The 19,440-nt window shown below is 40.3% G+C and overlaps 2 protein-coding genes across 2 annotated transcripts; one reads left to right on the plus strand and one right to left on the minus strand.

Moving 5' to 3' along the window:
• Positions 1-816: 816 nt before the first annotated feature.
• On the plus strand, positions 817-2,476 carry LOC128256503 (ubiquitin carboxyl-terminal hydrolase calypso). The gene is made up of 2 exons (XM_052986912.1): positions 817-1,141; positions 1,202-2,476. Exons 1-2 carry the CDS (start codon positions 973-975, stop codon positions 2,422-2,424), a joined length of 1,392 nt encoding a protein of 463 aa, XP_052842872.1. The 5' UTR covers positions 817-972; the 3' UTR covers positions 2,425-2,476.
• Positions 2,477-2,616: 140 nt separating this feature from the next.
• LOC128256489 (protein clueless) lies at positions 2,617-10,466 on the minus strand. The gene is made up of 7 exons (XM_052986880.1): positions 9,904-10,466; positions 7,303-8,383; positions 4,489-6,763; positions 4,307-4,432; positions 4,021-4,236; positions 3,745-3,956; positions 2,617-3,678 (listed from the first exon to the last, which is right to left on the minus strand). The coding sequence occupies exons 1-7, from the start codon at positions 10,124-10,126 to the stop codon at positions 3,444-3,446; spliced, it is 4,368 nt and encodes a 1,455-aa protein (XP_052842840.1). The 5' UTR covers positions 10,127-10,466; the 3' UTR covers positions 2,617-3,443.
• Between the last annotated feature and the right edge of the window lie 8,974 nt (positions 10,467-19,440).

Consider the following 19,440-nt stretch of genomic DNA (forward strand, 5'->3'; position numbering starts at 1 on the left):
GTGGTTCCAGCAGGACGAATACGAATTTATTGTCCTAAAAAACGGACTAAAAATTGGACCAAATGTAACTTCCTTTACTGCAGCTACTCAGAAAAGGTCAAGAACATTGACGAACTATCGAAAAACTTTTTCTTAACCTTAATTCACTTAAAATGTTATATTTTATTAAATTTTTCACTAATGTTCTTGGCGGCTAACATTTGAACTCAAATTCCAGTGCTGTAAATCGCTTAACTGGTTTGGGTCATGGGTAGTCAATTGTAATATCCCATTCTACCCATGTTCTTCCACCGTGATCAAATATGGTTTATGTCCAAGCTTAGTTGATCCTGAAACATTTACCCCCACAACCAATTATTTTCTAAATTCTATACTTCGGACATTTTTAAGGCATCGGAAACGCACTCAATAATAAACCAAATAATAATATAATGCTGCCAACAAATACTACAAAAAATATATATATTATTAAACTAGGCGTAATGCCAAAATTTCAACCATACTAAAAGTAGAGGAAAATTGTTTACTTATTAACAGATAAATAATTCGACAGACTTCCAATCAATTTCAATCTTTACGTGGAAGAAATAAGATACCCACCTTCCTTTTAAGCTTCGTCAACTAAGAAAATCAACAATTTAATTAAATTCTTTTACTGAAACTTTGTTGTGTTGATTTCAAATAGCCCGGGTCGTTAACCGGCAACTTTTCTGAGGTGGCGCATGACGTCTGCCTTTTGGGACAAGTTGGCAAGGCTGTCGGGGCACGGGCTGTCACAAGTTGGCAGGGCTAAGCCGATTGTTCGTGCCGATATCGATATACCTAGAGTGTCCATAACAATACAAACTATTAACAAGTATCGCTCATAAAAACGCAATCTTTAAGTATTATTTTTAAATTGGTTGTGCCACAATAAAAAAAGCAAATACCTCTTTAAGAATCGATTGGTATAAAGAATACAAGTTTTCTACCATGAACGCCGCTGGAGGAGGCAACGTCCCACAGGCGACACCGGCGACTACAAACAATTCGCTCCTCGCCACCGCTTCTGGAGCCATGCCCATGGCCCAACTGGCTGATGGATGGCTGGAACTCGAATCCGATCCCGGTCTCTTCACCCTCCTGCTCGAGGACTTTGGCTGTAAGTTGGGATAACCAAACCAAGCCCTGCATGAGCCAATAAAACACTTATCCCTTTCAGGTCACGATGTCCAGGTGGAGGAGGTGTACGACCTGCAGAAACCCATTGAGAGCCCCTATGGCTTTATTTTCCTCTTCCGCTGGATCGAAGAGCGGCGTGCCAGGCGCAAAATCGTCGAGACAACCGCCGAGATCTTTGTGAAGGATGAGGAGGCGATTTCGAGCATATTCTTTGCCCAGCAAGTGGTGCCCAATAGCTGTGCCACCCACGCCCTCCTCTCCGTCCTCCTGAACTGCAACGAGAACAACCTTCAGTTGGGCGACACCCTGAGTCGACTGAAAGCCCACACCAAGGGCATGAGTCCGGAGAACAAGGGCCTGGCCATTGGAAACACTCCGGAGCTGGCCTGTGCCCACAACTCCCACGCAATGCCGCAAGCTCGGCGCCGCCTGGAGCGGACCGGGGCCGGCGTCTCCAGTTGCCGCTTCACCGGAGAGGCCTTCCACTTCGTCAGCTTCGTACCCATCAACGGGCAGCTGTTCGAACTGGATGGTCTCAAGCCGTATCCCATGAATCACGGGGGCTGGGAGGATAGCGAGGACTGGACGGACAAATTTCGGCGTGTGATGGCGGAGAGACTGGGCATAGCAACTGGTGAACAGGACATACGCTTCAACCTGATGGCCGTGGTGCCGGACAGGCGCATTGCCATAACCCACAAGCTCAAGATGCTGCGCACCAATCAGGCCATTGTTTCCGGAACCCTGCAGAAACTCCTAAAAGCCGACGAGCAGGGCGAATCGGGGAACGGAGACTCACAGCGTCCTGACACGCCCACCACGTTACTGGAACCGAGCGCCTTTACCGCACGGGATCTGCAGTCGCTGCTCAAGAACCTGGACACCGAAATAGCCATCAACGAGCAGCACCTGGCCGACGAAAACGACCGGCGGCACATGTTCAAGGTGGACGCCAGTCGACGCACCCACAACTACGACAAGTTCGTGTGCACCTTCCTCTCGATGCTGGCGCATCAGGGTGTCCTGGGGGAGCTGGTCAGCCAGCACCTGCTGCCGTCGAAGAAGATCAGTGGCCAGAGTGCTGCCAACCGGATCAGCAAGCAGAGCAACACCTCGAATTCGGGGGCGAGCACCGCAGGGGCAGGTGGAACCACGCCCAAGAGTCAGCCGCAGCAAGCTGCAGCCGCCAAAAATGGCAAATCGCCAAGCAAAACGCCGGGCAGAAGACGAAAGGGTCGCAACAAGTGCAGAAAACGGAAGTAAACGCGGCCGAGTTGTAAATGTTTTTAAGAATACAGTTTGCGTTTTAAGACTATTCATTCCAGTATTGTTTTCCTAAAAAATTAACCCACCTAAACCATCATTTAACTATAAGTTCGGATAAGTTTAGTTTTAGTGCCAACCCAAAAGACACCTAGGTGCAAAAATTGCTACTTTTTCAAATACGAAATCAACTTGGCAGCTTCTTCATTTTTATTTGATCGCTTTTCGACCTTTTTAATAATAAAAAACCATTTCGTTCGTATGAATAAATGTTCTTGCGACCCTTGACACACCAAGGACCCAAAAGTGTATGCATTACATATGAATAATATATATTTTCTGATATATATCTATATGATAGTTAAATAACAAAAACGTAATCATTCAATAATTTCTCTGGTTTCTCTTTCCAATTGTACGCATCTTAACGTTATTGTAAAATATGTTGTTGCACTCGTTGTATAGTTGATTCAACAGAAAACAATGCATACAATTATGTGCAATCGATTAAAAACTATAAAAGGCATTTGACGGGTTTGCAAATGGTTAACAAAACATATATGTGTGTATGAGCTAACGACTTTGTGTTTGAACACAGGTCTACTTTTTGTGTTATAGCTGGTTTTTGGGGTGAACTCGGGTCGTTGGATTAGGATGCTTGATAGTGTTGTTGATAGTTTGCTTGACTAAGCCTAAAAGTATTTTAATGGCCCATATACCACAAATGGATACGGGACCTTCTATGCGTATTCCTAAATACGACGCGATGCGATGTGTGTGAGCAGTACAAGAGCAGCCTTTAAGAAAAACATATACAATTATGTTTTATTACGATGTTGGTAGTTGTTGTTGTTGATGTTGCAGTTGGTAGGTCATTGCTGTAGTTATTCAAAACATTGTTGTTTTAATTTAGCTCAGTCCCAAAATACGATTAACGATGCGACAGACAATGCAAAGAACAGGCGGCAAATTTTGTGACTTGTTGGGATTTCAATTGTTTAACTTTGCCTCTAGAGGGTTCAACTTGAAGTCGTCTCAGTGGTCGTCGTCGTGGCCTTATCGCCATTGGTTAGCTGCGTGCCCGATGCTGCTGCTGCCTGCTCCTTAATGTCCTTCGAGGCCTTCTCCTCGGCCTCTCCATTGTTGTTGGCAGCAGCCACAATGGATTTGATGGCATCATTCACCTCGTTCTCGGCGCTATTGGCCTTGAAATGCTTTTCAATCTCGCTGCGCACCTTGACAATGTCTTTTTGGCTGTAGTTAAGGGAGGAAAAATTAGTTTAAGAGACGATTGTTGTATTGCCAAACCAAATTGCTCACCTAATTTGCACAAACAGAATGCCATTGATTGTGTTCAGCATGTCTAGGACCGATCCCATCGAGGGCGGTGTGATGTGAATGGGCGGCAGGTCACTGGTCAGCTTGCCACTGGAATAGATGTCGTTCATCTTGCGCTGCAGCAGCACAGCCTGCTGAGTGAGGAGGCGCAGACACTCGGCCGAGTCGCGGGTCTTCTCGTGCTTCTCGCCCAGCTTTTAAATAAATTTAGAATTTAGCTTGACTTCTTAGGAACTATTTATATTTATATTCACCCACCTGTGACTTGTAAATGGAGTAGGTTTCCTTCTCGTTGTTCAATGCCGAGCGGAAGTCACCCATGCAGGACTGAGTGCGGGCCATCAGGTGATAGCTTACCGCCACGTGCATGGCCTTGTTGCCAAAGTACTTGAGGTTCAGCTTCAAGGCATGCTCGATAAATCGCAGAGACAATTCGTATTCACCCAGTGCATGCAAAATCAAACTAATGTTGCTCTGTAACAGAAGAGGAACAGATAATTGCGAATTAAATCATATTCCCTTTACAATAAGTGCTTCAACTTACATCGATCAATGCCACCTCTGGATGATCTTCACCGCAGATGAGCACCATCAGATAGCGTGCTCTGTACAGCAGCTTAAGGGACATGCCCACATGTCCGTTAGCAAACGAATAGAGTGATAAGTGTGTCTGTAAAAGGGACTGAGTAATTATTTGAACTAATGAGGGAAAACTTAGGCACGTACGTATTCCAAAATGGTCGATGGGTGGTCAATGCCGTTCACCCGCTCGCTCATGATCACTGCCCGCTGCTGGATAGCCAGGGCATCCTGGGCATCGCCCAACAGATAGCTAAGCCTGGCCAGCATCCGCAGGCAGGAGCCGTTCTCCTGGTGCATCGCCCCGAAAACGTTGTTCAGCAGGTTGAGTGCCTCGCTGATCAGCTCGTAGCCCTCCTTGAACATGCCCTGCTGGATCTTGGCCTGGCCCGTGGTGTAGAAGTTGTAGGCGTCTGTGGCCCGAGGACTAATGTGCTTCACCACCGGGAACACGTTGACGATGTCGTCGTCGCCAAAAGTGGGCTTGTGCCTGGACTCGAAGTTGTACTCGCGCAGCAGCACCTGGATGCCCACCTTGAGGCAGAACGCGCGCAGCAGGCTGATCCGCAGAATGCCGTACTTGGACACCGCGGTGTCGATCGAGTCGCAGTCCAGTTCCCAGTCCCAATAGGCCTTGGCCTCCCGCCGGATTTGCTGCCACAGCGAACGGGGCGTCACCAGTGTCCAGTCGGAGGCGGACGAGCCATTGGAGGAGCTAGACGAGCTGCCGTTCTGGTTGCCGGCCGACTGCTGCTGCTGGCCTCCTTTGCCGCCCTTCGAGGACTTGTGCTTGTTGTGCTTGCCGCCATTGCCGCGCTTCTTGTGCGCCTCCTCGCTGCTCACGGCCGGATTGACCGGTCCATTGGTCAGCAGACAGTTGAGGAAGTGACTGATGGCGGCAGACAAATGCAGTGGCTCTGTGTTCTGCATGTAGGTGTAGTAAATGTGCTTGGTGGCCCGAACGATCAGCTCGAGAATGGCGATCCTGTACAGGTAGTCCATGCGCGGCATCTGTCCCAGCATCTTGATGACCTTGCCCAGGTAGCGGACGTTTATGCCGTGACTGTGCAGCGATTCCGTCAGACTCTGGCCATCGATCGGCGGCGAGGAGTGTGCCAGGTGTTCCTTGATGAAGGCGGGTATCTGCTTGAGGACCAGGAACTCGGCGGCCTCCTGTACGAGCACCTTCTGCTTGGCCAGCGAGCTGCAGGTGCCCTCCTCGCCGTCCACGTGGCGAATGCCGGGCGAAAAGACATCTGGGTTGAAGCGGAAGTCAAACTCCTTCTCCTTCAGAGAGCCAACGGCTGCGCAAGCCCGTTTAACAACTTCGGCGGCTTGCACCTCGTTGGATGTGGCCACATTGGACTGTGCCTCACGGATGGCATTCACCATGGCTTCGGCGGTCTTTGTGTCACTGGTAGTGGGCTGCTTCTCCGCCTTGTCCTCCCTCTTCTCCTCCTTGTCGGCCGCTTTCTCGGCTCCATTTACTTTGGTTTCCGACTCCGCTTCTTCCAGGGCGGGCACTTGCTTCTCCTCCGCCTTTTCAGTTTGCTTCTTGGCATTCAGCTGCTGCAAATGCACGGCGGCAATCCGGATAAAGCTCACATATCGGTCCTCGATGAAGGCTTCGAGCAGCTCTTGGCGCAGACAGCACAGCTTGTGGCGGTGCTCGATGGGGAAGCCCATGTCGACCAGCTCCTTGCTTATTTGCACGTCCTGCAGCTTCAAGAAGTTCACGTCTGGCGGGAAGGTGCGCAACAAGTCGAGAATGTAGTGCCGGCCATCGTTGCCGATGATGCCCTTGCACTCAACGGAGGAGCACAGCTCCACGGGCTCGTCCCGCTCATTGAGAACCGCATGCGGAAGGATCTTCAGGTGCTTTCCCGCCTGCCGTAGCAGATCCAAGTACTTGGGATGGCTCAGCACCGTCTTGCCGAAGTCAATGGAGCCGTAGACCACGCTCTGCTCCTGCTCCCGCTCCAGAATTCCTGGTATAATGGACTGGGCGGTGACGCGGAAGCCGCGATAGTCAATTACTACGGTTCCCAGTGTGTACAAGCCTTCCACATCCACGGCATTGTACACACGTACGCCATGCAGATCGTATCGCGGAGCCACAAAGGCCGCAGCATCGCCGCCCAGCTCCTTGTAGTGGTCCCTCACGTCGAAGCCCAGCGAGAAGAAAATGTTGTTCCAGATGAACATCTGCATCTTGGAGTCCTCGCCGGGATTTATGGCCAGCACGTTGCCGTCAATCACGGCCATGGCGCCCCTCGTGGCAGCGGTCACGAAGTCCCCGTGCACCTTGAAGATGGCGCGTTCGCGCAGCAAGCGCTCTGGCAGTGTCTTGCGTGGCAGTTCCCGCGTCGTCTGCAGCTCCTCGTTCCAGTCGCGCGTCTGTCCAGGAATGTGCTCCTCGTAGCTGCGGGATGAGAGGGCAACAGACCAAAATAAATTAGTAAATTGCGGGGTAAGATGAGAAGCCATTATATGTTCTTCAAAATTATTGAAATAAAAATATCGCAAAAACTAACATAATATTTTAACAACTCTAAATTAGAATTGCACAAATAAATATATTCTTTACATATATATTCCTTAAATAAATGGTGTTTTACTTATAAATTGGTTGGTAAACTAAGTTGACTTAGTTAGTTAGTTAAACTTGTAATTTTTTAATGAATAATTTATTGCACATATTAAACAATGAAATTGATAATTTCAGATTTCGCCACACCAGTTTGTAATAAGTTGTTTTACAATCTGATAAGAAGCAAACAAATATTTTCCTTTTACCAATATTTGTGTTAATCATAAAATAAATGCAATAAACCATTATTTAATAAACAATTTATTAAACACCTAATTAGACAAGCAAATTAATGCAAAATTAACATCAGCAACAAAGAAATAATAATGGTTTTTGCCAAACAAACATCACCAGATTCAGACTGCACTTACCCCAACTTGGAGCTGAAGGCATCCTCGGCGCGAATGGCGTCCACGGTGTGCTCCAATGTGGGCGACGCCCATTGGTAAACCTGGTAGGGTGTGGCCACCCGCTCGAAGGCGTGGCGCATGGTGCGTCGCTTCTGGATGGTCTGGAAGGCACGTCGGAACGAGGGCGATATGTGGGAGAGCAGATCGATCAGCGAGTGGCTGAGGTGGCTGGGATTGTCGGGTTTTGGGTTGAAGGTGTCGTCTGTCGACTGGTTGATGTAGAAGCCCTTGGAGCAGGCAGAGATGTGGAAACGCTTCTCCTCCATGGTGACAACGTACAGATACATGAGGTCGCCGTGCAGCTTGCGGGGACCGGGTGGCGGGTTCCAGGCGGATGTGGTGAGCACCTTGAGGGCCTGCGGTCCCTTGGCGTTCTTAACATTCGGATGCAGTGGCAGAAGTGGCGGTTCGTACACGCCCGGAGTCACATACTCCGGCGGCGTGCAATCCACAGAGTCCGGACGCGTCTTCTTCTTGTCCAACAAATCTCCCTGGGTGATGGTGTTCAGGTAGGTCAGCGAGGTGCAGTCGATCCCATTGTAGGCGTCCGCCGGGTCTAGATTCTTGAGAAGATCGCGAACGTGGCGCACATGGATGCGTGCCTCCCGCATGGTGTACGGTTCCTCAACTACCTTGATGGTGGAGCCCTGCTCCAGATGCTCGATTGTCTTCAGCTCAGCGAAATTGTCCAGCGTCACGTTGTCCAGCTGCAGCGAGAAGCAGGTGCGATGGCAGGTCTCCTCGCGGTCCATGAGCAGCTGATGGATTTCCTGCACCAGCTCCATGCTCGAAAGCTGCACACAGAGCAAGTCCGAGCCGGGACTGCTGATGTTAACCGTGATTCCAACGTCATGCAGTGCGTCCAGGTCGATGTCCTCCGCATCTGCTTCGGCATCCGGTGCTCCGCCGACCTCCGGTTTCTCCACATTGGCATCGGAGGATTCGTTCTCACCAGGCTTCTCGACATGTCCGTTGCTCAGAGCCGCCTCCACGGGCTCCACGGCAGTGGGTTCTGGTGGGCTTTTGTTGCGGTTCTTCTTGCCTGCGGCGGAAGCAAAAAGTGTCATTTGTTAGCCAATCTTAGGACAAGCATCTGAAGTATTGTGTAACGATGTCGATGAATGGAAAAACGCGAACTTTGGACCGAATTTTATTTCTATAAATCTGTTCTTTACTTTAAAACCTCACTCACGGAGGATTTTATTATGTGTAGGCAATTATTACACTAGTTTTTTGTTTAAAGAAGATTAAATTAACTTCTAAATTCTTTAATTTAATAAAAAAAAAGCGTATGCAAACCAATTTAATTTTAGTTTGTGCTGTAAGAAAACAAAGTTACTGAAAATTAGAGTAACAACAATGTTATATATTTTCTTAATGTTATTATTATTTTATGAAGATCGCAACTCTAAATCATATGAATTTTATATAGATAAGAAACTTAAGAACTTTTGCTATAATTGTTTCTTGTATAAAATTTTCATACAAATATACATGCATACATATAAATCATAGTGTTATTATTTAATGTTTTAAGTTGTGAAACATTATTTTAAGTTTTAGCTCTCAATTTTAAAGTGTATCACCAAATACAAAATATTTGTTATGCAAAGCAGCCATCAAGTTAAGCATTCAAATTAGTTCCAGACATCTGTTCTATGAATTTGTAGAATTCCAAAGGTGGTTCGGTTTTACATAACAATTCCCCCATTTGTACGCCTACTTTTGCCGATCACTGTTTCTGTGTTCGCCGGCAGGCACAGAACATACAACAAAACGACAGAAAAACAAACAGAATAAGGCAAACGAGCTGATAAGGCCAAAGGGGCCGGGTTCGATGGTTTCGGATCTTTCGGAGTCCGTACACCCAACGAACATTCCAATCTCCTTTCGATCTCTCGGGGAAATGGGTTTAGCACGGCCATGCTAATTTCAACAGTCATATACTAGATTACAGCACTGTGAGAGACAGAAAGAATGCGAGAGTAAGAGAGCGGGAAAGCAAAAGTGATAAGTAATGAGAGCGCGAGAGAGATGTGTAGACTCTTCTTCTGAGTCTGAAGCGATGCGTCTGGCGGACAGAAAACATGATTTACATAATTGTCGAGCAATTTGCGTGTGTTAAGTGCATGCATTTCGGTCTGCGCACGTGTTAATTGTAGGTTAAACGCAACAAGAAATCCGCCCGGGGGGTTAATGAACATTTAGCCGCCATCGGCGGGTTAATAACATGTGCGTTGCCATGTGAAGAGAAAGGGGGAGAAAATAGAGAAGAATACACTTGCAGCTCTCGCACACGCACTAAACTCCAATACACACACATTTACATTTACAATTGCAATGCACGCGGTTTTTAGGGGGGCGGAGAGGGTCGAAAGGGGGTCGCGGGGGGCAGCCATAGACAACGGGCGCCGCTTTTAAAGCGTTATAGGGGCGAAAAAGGCCATTACGTAATGTTAAAATTGTTATGTGATTGAACATTTGCGGCAAATCAAATATTGAGGCAGCAGTTTCCAAGGCAGCAATAGGGGTGGGGGTGGGGGGTGGTAAGGTTGAACGCACCTTTCTTCTTCGCAGCGGGACCGTCGGCAACCGTGCCATTGCCATTGACCAAGTTCTGATTCGAATTCTGCTGATTCGGTTGCGAGTTCAGGTTCTTTTTGCCGCCGACCGTGTTGTTGTTCTCCTTGGCCTTGCCGCTGGTCTTTGTTGTTGCTGCTGCTGCTGCTGCGGTCGCATCACTCGAATTCGAATTTGAATTCTTCGCCTCCGTTTCAAGCGCCATGCTATCTGCTTTTCCTGCTCCTGTTCCTGGTTCACCTGCAACAACACCCAGTTCTAGTTCACGTTTCTTCTTCTCGACGAGGCCCGTGTTACACAACTCTAACCGCTTGCCGAGTTCGGGACAGGCACTTCGATTCCGATTCGATTTCGAGTGTCTTTCTGGACGATTGTGAACGTGATTATTGTTTGGCTAAAGATCTCGTACGCATCTAATGACAAGTGGGTCTTTGGTAGTTTTGTTCTTTTCAGCACATTACTTATCGAGGATTTAATTCGGCCGATCCGCTAGAAACGCGTTATGTTGTTGACGGCTGAGAGAGTGGCCAACGGCTGAAAGTTTGAAAATACCCATAAAAAGGCAGCGGCCTGCTCTGGCTTAGTATTTTTTGCGGTATTTTTTCTGTGAAGTAGAGATGGGAGCTACCACCGTGACCCGTTGCACCAGCTTGCTCCTTTATACCAAAAGTTACCTCAAAAAAACGAAATATACATTTTCAATATAAAATCGTTCGGGTTGCATAATTTAATAATAACTAATTGATAAACTTACCAATTAAGAAATTAAGGGCATATTGACATAACTTTCGCACCTTTTCTGTAATGCTTATATTCGGAAATTAATTAAGGAGTAACATCGTAAAAAGAAAAACTAAAAACAAACTCAAAACAGAATTTAAGTGCAGATTGTTAAAGGCTTACGCCACAAGTTTTTAAGGATATACCACTTTGAAATCGGAAGCCTGAAAGAAAGAAATGGATTTATAACTGTATGTTTTTGGTCACTTTTCTGCAATGACGATTTTTTTCGGAGTTAGTTTTGAAAATTTGAGTTGTTCTTTTTACGATATAACTTATTAATTAATTTCCGAAAAATAGCATTGCAGGAAAGTTACCAAAAACCTAAAATTCTAAATCCATAACTTTTCTTATAAGCATGCGATTTCGCAGTGGTATATTTTAAAAGTCTTCTGGCTTAGTTTTCTAAAAATCTGCATTTAAAACTTGGTTTGTAATTTCGGGCCGATTTTCTTAAATTTTAACGATGTAACCCCTTTCAAAATCTCTGAAAAAATCGTCATTTCAGAAAAGTGACCAAAAACCTACAGTTCTAAATCCACTACTTTTCTTTCAGGCTTCCGATTTCAAAGTGGTATACCTTGAAACTCTTGTGGCGTAAGCCTCTAAAAATCTGCATTTGAATTTAGTTTTGAAAATTTTAGTTGTTCTTTTTACGATATAACTTATTAATTAATTTCCGAAAAATAGCATTGCAGGAAAGTTACCAAAAACCTAAAATTGTAAATCCATAACTTTTCTTTTAAGCATACGATTTCGCAGTGATATATTTTAAAAGTCTTCTGGCTTAGTTTTCTAAAAATCTGCATTTAAAACTTGGTTTGTAATTTCGGGCCGATTTTCTTAAATTTTAACGATGTAACCCCTTTCAAAATCTCTGAAAAAATCGTCATTTCAGAAAAGTGACCAAAAACCTACAGTTCTAAATCCACTACTTTTCTTTCAGGCTTCCGATTTCAAAGTGGTATACCTTGAAACTCTTGTGGCGTAAGCCTCTAAAAATCTGCATTTGAATTTAGTTTTGAAAATTTGAGTTGTTCTTTTTACGATATAACTTATTAATTAATTTCCGAAAAATAGCATTGCAGGAAAGTTACCAAAAACCTAAAATTCTAAATCCATAACTTTTCTTATAAGCATGCGATTTCGCAGTGGTATATTTTAAAAGTCTTCTGGCTTAGTTTTCTAAAAATCTGCATTTAAAACTTGGTTTGTAATTTCGGGCCGATTTTCTTAAATTTTAACGATGTAACCCCTTTCAAAATCTCTGAAAAAATCGTCATTTCAGAAAAGTGACCAAAAACCTACAGTTCTAAATCCACTACTTTTCTTTCAGGCTTCCGATTTCAAAGTGGTATACCTTGAAACTCTTGTGGCGTAAGCCTCTAAAAATCTGCATTTGAATTTAGTTTTGAAAATTTTAGTTGTTCTTTTTACGATATAACTTATTAATTAATTTCCGAAAAATAGCATTGCAGGAAAGTTACCAAAAACCTAAAATTCTAAATCCATAACTTTTCTTTTAAGCATACGATTTCGCAGTGGATATATTTTAAAAGTCTTCTGGCTTAGTTTTCTAAAAATCTGCATTTAAAACTTGGTTTGTAATTTCGGGCCGATTTTCTTAAATTTTAACGATGTAACCCCTTTCAAAATCTCTGAAAAAATCGTCATTTCAGAAAAGTGACCAAAAACCTACAGTTCTAAATCCACTACTTTTCTTTCAGGCTTCCGATTTCAAAGTGGTATACCTTGAAACTCTTGTGGCGTAAGCCTCTAAAAATCTGCATTTGAATTTAGTTTTGAAAATTTGAGTTGTTCTTTTTACGATATAACTTATTAATTAATTTCCGAAAAATAGCATTGCAGGAAAGTTACCAAAAACCTACAATTCTAAATCCATAACTTTTCTTATAAGCATGCGATATCGCAGTGGTATATTTTAAAAGTCTTCTGGCTTAGTTTTCTAAAAATCTGCATTTAAAACTTGGTTTGTAATTTCGGGCCGATTTTCTTAAATTTTAACGATGTAACCCCTTTCAAAATCTCTGAAAAAATCGTCATTTCAGAAAAGTGACCAAAAACCTACAGTTCTAAATCCACTACTTTTCTTTCAGGCTTCCGATTTCAAAGTGGTATACCTTGAAACTCTTGTGGCGTAAGCCTCTAAAAATCTGCATTTGAATTTAGTTTTGAAAATTTGAGTTGTTCTTTTTACGATATAACTTATTAATTAATTTCCGAAAAATAGCATTGCAGGAAAGTTACCAAAAACCTAAAATTCTAAATCCATAACTTTTCTTATAAGCATGCTGATTTCGCAGTGGTATATTTTAAAAGTCTTCTGGCTTAGTTTTCTAAAAATCTGCATTTAAAACTTGGTTTGTAATTTCGGGCCGATTTTCTTAAATTTTAACGATGTAACCCCTTTCAAAATCTCTGAAAAAATCGTCATTTCAGAAAAGTGACCAAAAACCTACAGTTCTAAATCCACTACTTTTCTTTCAGGCTTCCGATTTCAAAGTGGTATACCTTGAAACACTTGTGGCGTAAGCCTCTAAAATCTGCATTTGAATTTAGTTTTGAAAATTTGAGTTGTTCTTTTACGATATAACTTATTAATTAATTTCCGAAAAATAGCATTGCAGGAAAGTTACCAAAAACCTAAAATTCTAAATCCATAACTTTTCTTTTAAGCATACGATTTCGCAGTGGTATATTTTAAAAGTCTTCTGGCTTAGTTTTCTAAAAATCTGCATTTAAAACTTGGTTTGTAATTTCGGGCCGATTTTCTTAAATTTTAACGATGTAACCCCTTTCAAAATCTCTGAAAAAATCGTCATTTCAGAAAAGTGACCAAAAACCTACAGTTCTAAATCCACTACTTTTCTTTCAGGCTTCCGATTTCAAAGTGGTATACCTTGAAACTCTTGTGGCGTAAGCCTCTAAAAATCTGCATTTGAATTTAGTTTTGAAAATTTGAGTTGTTCTTTTTACGATATAACTTATTAATTAATTTCCGAAAAATAGCATTGCAGGAAAGTTACCAAAAACCTAAAATTCTAAATCCATAACTTTTCTTATAAGCATGCGATTTCGCAGTGGTATATTTTAAAAGTCTTCTGGCTTAGTTTTCTAAAAATCTGCATTTAAAACTTGGTTTGTAATTTCGGGCCGATTTTCTTAAATTTTAACGATGTAACCCCTTTCAAAATCTCTGAAAAAATCGTCATTTCAGAAAAGTGACCAAAAACCTACAGTTCTAAATCCACTACTTTTCTTTCAGGCTTCCGATTTCAAAGTGGTATACCTTGAAACTCTTGTGGCGTAAGCCTCTAAAAATCTGCATTTGAATTTAGTTTTGAAAATTTGAGTTGTTCTTTTTACGATATAACTTATTAATTAATTTCCGAAAAATAGCATTGCAGGAAAGTTACCAAAAACCTAAAATTCTAAATCCATAACTTTTCTTATAAGCATGCGATATCGCAGTGGTATATTTTAAAAGTCTTCTGGCTTAGTTTTCTAAAAATCTGCATTTAAAACTTGGTTTGTAATTTCGGGCCGATTTTCTTAAATTTTAACGATGTAACCCCTTTCAAAATCTCTGAAAAAATCGTCATTTCAGAAAAGTGACCAAAAACCTACAGTTCTAAATCCACTACTTTTCTTTCAGGCTTCCGATTTCAAAGTGGTATACCTTGAAACTCTTGTGGCGTAAGCCTCTAAAAATCTGCATTTGAATTTAGTTTTGAAAATTTGAGTTGTTCTTTTTACGATATAACTTATTAATTAATTTCCGAAAAATAGCATTGCAGGAAAGTTACCAAAAACCTAAAATTCTAAATCCATAACTTTTCTTTTAAGCATGCGATTTCGCAGTGGTATATTTTAAAAGTCTTCTGGCTTAGTTTTCTAAAAATCTGCATTTAAAACTTGGTTTGTAATTTCGGGCCGATTTTCTGAAATTTTAACGATGTAACCCCTTACAAATCTCTGAAAAAATCGTCATTTCAGAAAAGTGACCAAAAACCTACAGTTCTAAATCCACTACTTTTCTTTCAGGCTTCCGATTTCAAAGTGGTATACCTTGAAACTCTTGTAGCGTAAGCCTCTAAAAATCTGCATTTGAATTTAGTTTTGAAAATTTGAGTTGTTCTTTTTACGATATAACTCATTAATTAATTTCCGAAAAATAGCATTGCAGGAAAGTTACCAAACACCTACAATTCTAAATCCATAACTTTTCTTTTAAGCATGCGATTTCGCAGTGGTATATTTTAAAAGTCTTCTGGCTTAGTTTTCTAAAAATCTGCATTTAAAACTTGGTTTGTAATTTCGGGCCGATTTTCTTAAATTTTAACGATGTAACCCCTTTCAAAATCTCTGAAAAAATCGTCATTTCAGAAAAGTGACCAAAAACCTACAGTTCTAAATCCACTACTTTTCTTTCAGGCTTCCGATTTCAAAGTGGTATACCTTGAAACTCTTGTGGCGTAAGCCTCTAAAAATCTGCATTTGAATTTAGTTTTGAAAATTTGAGTTGTTCTTTTTACGATATAACTTATTAATTAATTTCCGAAAAATAGCATTGCAGGAATGTTACCAAAAACCTAAAATTCTAAATCCATAACTTTTCTTTTAAGCATACGATTTCGCAGTGGTATATTTTAAAAGTCTTCTGGCTTAGTTTTCTAAAAATCTGCATTTAAAACTTGGGTTGTAATTTCGGGCCGATTTTCTGAAATTTTAACGATGTAACCCCTTTCAAAATCTCTGAAAAAATCGTCATTTCAGAAAAGTGACCAAAAACCTACAGTTCTAAATCCACTACTTTTCTTTCAGGCTTCCGATTTCAAAGTGGTATACCTTGAAACTCTTGTGGCGTAAGCCTCTAAAAATCTGCATTTGAATTTAGTTTTGAAAATTTGAGTTGTTCTTTTTACGATATAACTTATTAATTAATTTCCGAAAAATAGCATTGCAGGAAAGTTACCAAAAACCTAAAATTCTAAATCCATAACTTTTCTTATAAGCATGCGATTTCGCAGTGGTATATTTTAAAAGTCTTCTGGCTTAGTTTTCTAAAAATCTGCATTTAAAACTTGGTTTGTAATTTCGGGCCGATTTTCTTAAATTTTAACGATGTAACCCCTTTCAAAATCTCTGAAAAAATCGTCATTTCAGAAAAGTGACCAAAAACCTACAGTTCTAAATCCACTACTTTTCTTTCAGGCTTCCGATTTCAAAGTGGTATACCTTGAAACTCTTGTGGCGTAAGCCTCTAAAAATCTGCATTTGAATTTAGTTTTGAAAATTTGAGTTGTTCTTTTTACGATATAACTCATTAATTAATTTCCGAAAATAGCATTGCAGGAAAGTTACCAAAACCTACAATTCTAAATCCATAACTTTTCTTTTAAGCATGCGATTTCGCAGTGGTATATTTTAAAAGTCTTCTGGCTTAGTTTTCTAAAAATCTGCATTTAAAACTTGGTTTGTAATTTCGGGCCGATTTTCTTAAATTTTAACGATGTAACCCCTTTCAAAATCTCTGAAAAAATCGTCATTTCAGAAAAGTGACCAAAAACCTACAGTTCTAAATCCACTACTTTTCTTTCAGGCTTCCGATTTCAAAGTGGTATACCTTGAAACTCTTGTGGCGTAAGCCTCTAAAAATCTGCATTTGAATTTAGTTTTGAAAATTTGAGTTGTTCTTTTTACGATATAACTCATTAATTAATTTCCGAAAATAGCATTGCAGGAAAGTTACCAAAAACCTACAATTCTAAATCCATAACTTTTCTTTAAGCATGCGATTTCGCAGTGGTATATTTTAAAAGTCTTCTGGCTTAGTTTTCTAAAAATCTGCATTTAAAACTTGGTTTGTAATTTCGGGCCGATTTTCTTAAATTTTAACGATGTAACCCCTTTCAAAATCTCTGAAAAAATCGTCATTTCAGAAAAGTGACCAAAAACCTACAGTTCTAAATCCACTACTTTTCTTTCAGGCTTCCGATTTCAAAGTTGGTATACCTTGAAACTCTTGTGGCGTAAGCCTCTAAAAATCTGCATTTGAATTAAGTTCTGAAAATTTGAGTTGTTCTTTTTACGATATAACTTATTAATTAATTTCCGAAAAATAGCATTGCAGGAAAGTTACCAAAAACCTAAAATTCTAAATCCATAACTTTTCTTATAAGCATGCGATTTCGCAGTGGTATATTTTAAAAGTCTTCTGGCTTAGTTTTCTAAAAATCTGCATTTAAAACTTGGTTTGTAATTTCGGGCCGATTTTCTTAAATTTTAACGATGTAACCCCTTTCAAAATCTCTGAAAAAATCGTCATTTCAGAAAAGTGACCAAAAACCTACAGTTCTAAATCCACTACTTTTCTTTCAGGCTTCCGATTTCAAAGTGGTATACCTTGAAACTCTTGTGGCGTAAGCCTCTAAAAATCTGCATTTGAATTTAGTTTTGAAAATTTGAGTTGTTCTTTTTACGATATAACTTATTAATTAATTTCCGAAAAATAGCATTGCAGGTAAGTTACCAAAAACCTGAAATTCTAAATCCATAACTTTTCTTTTAAGCATGCGATTTCGCAGTGGTATATTTTAAAAGTCTTCTGGCTTAGTTTTCTAAAAATCTGCATTTAAAACTTGGTTTGTAATTTCGGGCCGATTTTCTTAAATTTTAACGATGTAACCCCTTTCAAAATCTCTGAAAAAATCGTCATTTCAGAAAAGTGACCAAAAACCTACAGTTCTAAATCCACTACTTTTCTTTCAGGCTTCCGATTTCAAAGTGGTATACCTTGAAACTCTTGTGGCGTAAGCCTCTAAAAATCTGCATTTGAATTTAGTTTTGAAAATTTGAGTTGTTCTTTTTACGATATAACTCATTAATTAATTTCCGAAATATAGCATTGCAGGAAAGTTACCAAACACCTACAATTCTAAATCCATAACTTTTCTTATAAGCATGCGATTTCGCAGTGGTATATTTTAAAAGTCTTCTGGCTTAGTTTTCTAAAAATCTGCATTTAAAACTTGGTTTGTAATTTCGGGCCGATTTTCTTAAATTTTAACGATGTAACCCCTTTCAAAATCTCTGAAAAAATCGTCATTTCAGAAAAGTGACCAAAAACCTACAGTTCTAAATCCACTACTTTTCTTTCAGGCTTCCGATTTCAAAGTGGTATACCTTGAAACTCTTGTGGCGTAAGCCTCTAAAAATCTGCATTTGAATTTAGTTTTGAAAATTTGAGTTGTTCTTTTTACGATATAACTTATTAATTAATTTCCGAAAAATAGCATTGCAGGAAAGTTACCAAAAACCTAAAATTCTAAATCCATAACTTTTCTTATAAGCATGCGATTTCGCAGTGGTATATTTTAAAAGTCTTCTGGCTTAGTTTTCTAAAAATCTGCATTTAAAACTTGGTTTGTAATTTCGGGCCGATTTTCTTAAATTTTAACGATGTAACCCCTTTCAAAATCTCTGAAAAAATCGTCATTTCAGAAAAGTGACCAAAAACCTACAGTTCTAAATCCACTACTTTTCTTTCAGGCTTCCGATTTCAAAGTGGTATACCTTGAAACTCTTGTGGCGTAAGCCTCTAAAATCTGCATTTGAATTTAGTTTTTAAAATTTGAGTTGTTCTTTTTACGATATAACTTATTAATTAATTTCCGAAAAATAGCATTGCAGGAATGTTACCAAAAACCTAAAATTCTAAATCCATAACTTTTCTTATAAGCATGCGATTTCGCAGTGGTATATTTTAAAAGTCTTCTGGCTTAGTTTTCTAAAAATCTGCATTTAAAACTTGGTTTGTAATTTCGGGCCGATTTTCTTAAATTTTAACGATGTAACCCCTTTCAAATCTCTGAAAAAATCGTCATTTCAGAAAAGTGACCAAAACCTACAGTTCTAAATCCACTACTTTTCTTTCAGGCTTCCGATTTCAAAGTGGTATACCTTGAAACTCTTGTGGCGTAAGCCTCTAAAAATCTGCATTTGAATTTAGTTTTGAAAATTTGAGTTGTTCTTTTTACGATATAACTTATTAATTAATTTCCGAAAAATAGCATTGCAGGAAAGTTACCAAAAACCTAAAATTCTAAATCCATAACTTTCTTATAAGCATGCGATTTCGCAGTGGTATATTTTAAAAGTCTTCTGGCTTAGTTTTCTAAAAATCTGCATTTAAAACTTGGTTTGTAATTTCGGGCCGATTTTCTTAAATTTTAACGATGTAACCCCTTTCAAAATCTCTGAAAAAATCGTCATTTCAGAAAAGTGACCAAAAACCTACAGTTCTAAATCCACTACTTTTCTTTCAGGCTTCCGATTTCAAAGTGGTATACCTTGAAACTCTTGTGGCGTAAGCCTCTAAAATCTGCATTTGAATTTAGTTTTGAAAATTTGAGTTGTTCTTTTTACGATATAACTTATTAATTAATTTCCGAAAAATAGCATTGCAGGAAAGTTACCAAAAACCTAAAATTCTAAATCCATAACTTTTCTTATAAGCATGCGATTTCGCAGTGGTATATTTTAAAAGTCTTCTGGCTTAGTTTTCTAAAAATCTGCATTTAAAACTTGGTTTGTAATTTCGGGCCGATTTTCTTAAATTTTAACGATGTAACCCCTTTCAAAATCTCTGAAAAAATCGTCATTTCAGAAAAGTGACCAAAAACCTACAGTTCTAAATCCACTACTTTTCTTTCAGGC

The sequence above is a fragment of the Drosophila gunungcola genome (assembly GCF_025200985.1).
Source record: "Drosophila gunungcola strain Sukarami chromosome 2R unlocalized genomic scaffold, Dgunungcola_SK_2 000020F, whole genome shotgun sequence".
NCBI lineage: Eukaryota > Metazoa > Arthropoda > Insecta > Diptera > Drosophilidae > Drosophila > Drosophila gunungcola.

Coding starts and splice junctions, on each gene's coding strand:
- LOC128256503 (XM_052986912.1), top strand. CDS start 973: ATGAACGCCGCTGGAGGAGGCAACGTCCCACAGGCGACACCGGCGACT. Junction 1,142..1,201: donor CCTGCTCGAGGACTTTGGCT/GTAAGTTGGGAT, acceptor TATCCCTTTCAG/GTCACGATGTCCAGGTGGAG.
- LOC128256489 (XM_052986880.1), bottom strand. CDS start 10,126: ATGGCGCTTGAAACGGAGGCGAAGAATTCAAATTCGAATTCGAGTGAT. Junction 4,237..4,306: donor CAGAGGTGGCATTGATCGAT/GTAAGTTGAAGC, acceptor CTTCTGTTACAG/AGCAACATTAGTTTGATTTT. Junction 3,957..4,020: donor ACTCCATTTACAAGTCACAG/GTGGGTGAATAT, acceptor TTTATTTAAAAG/CTGGGCGAGAAGCACGAGAA.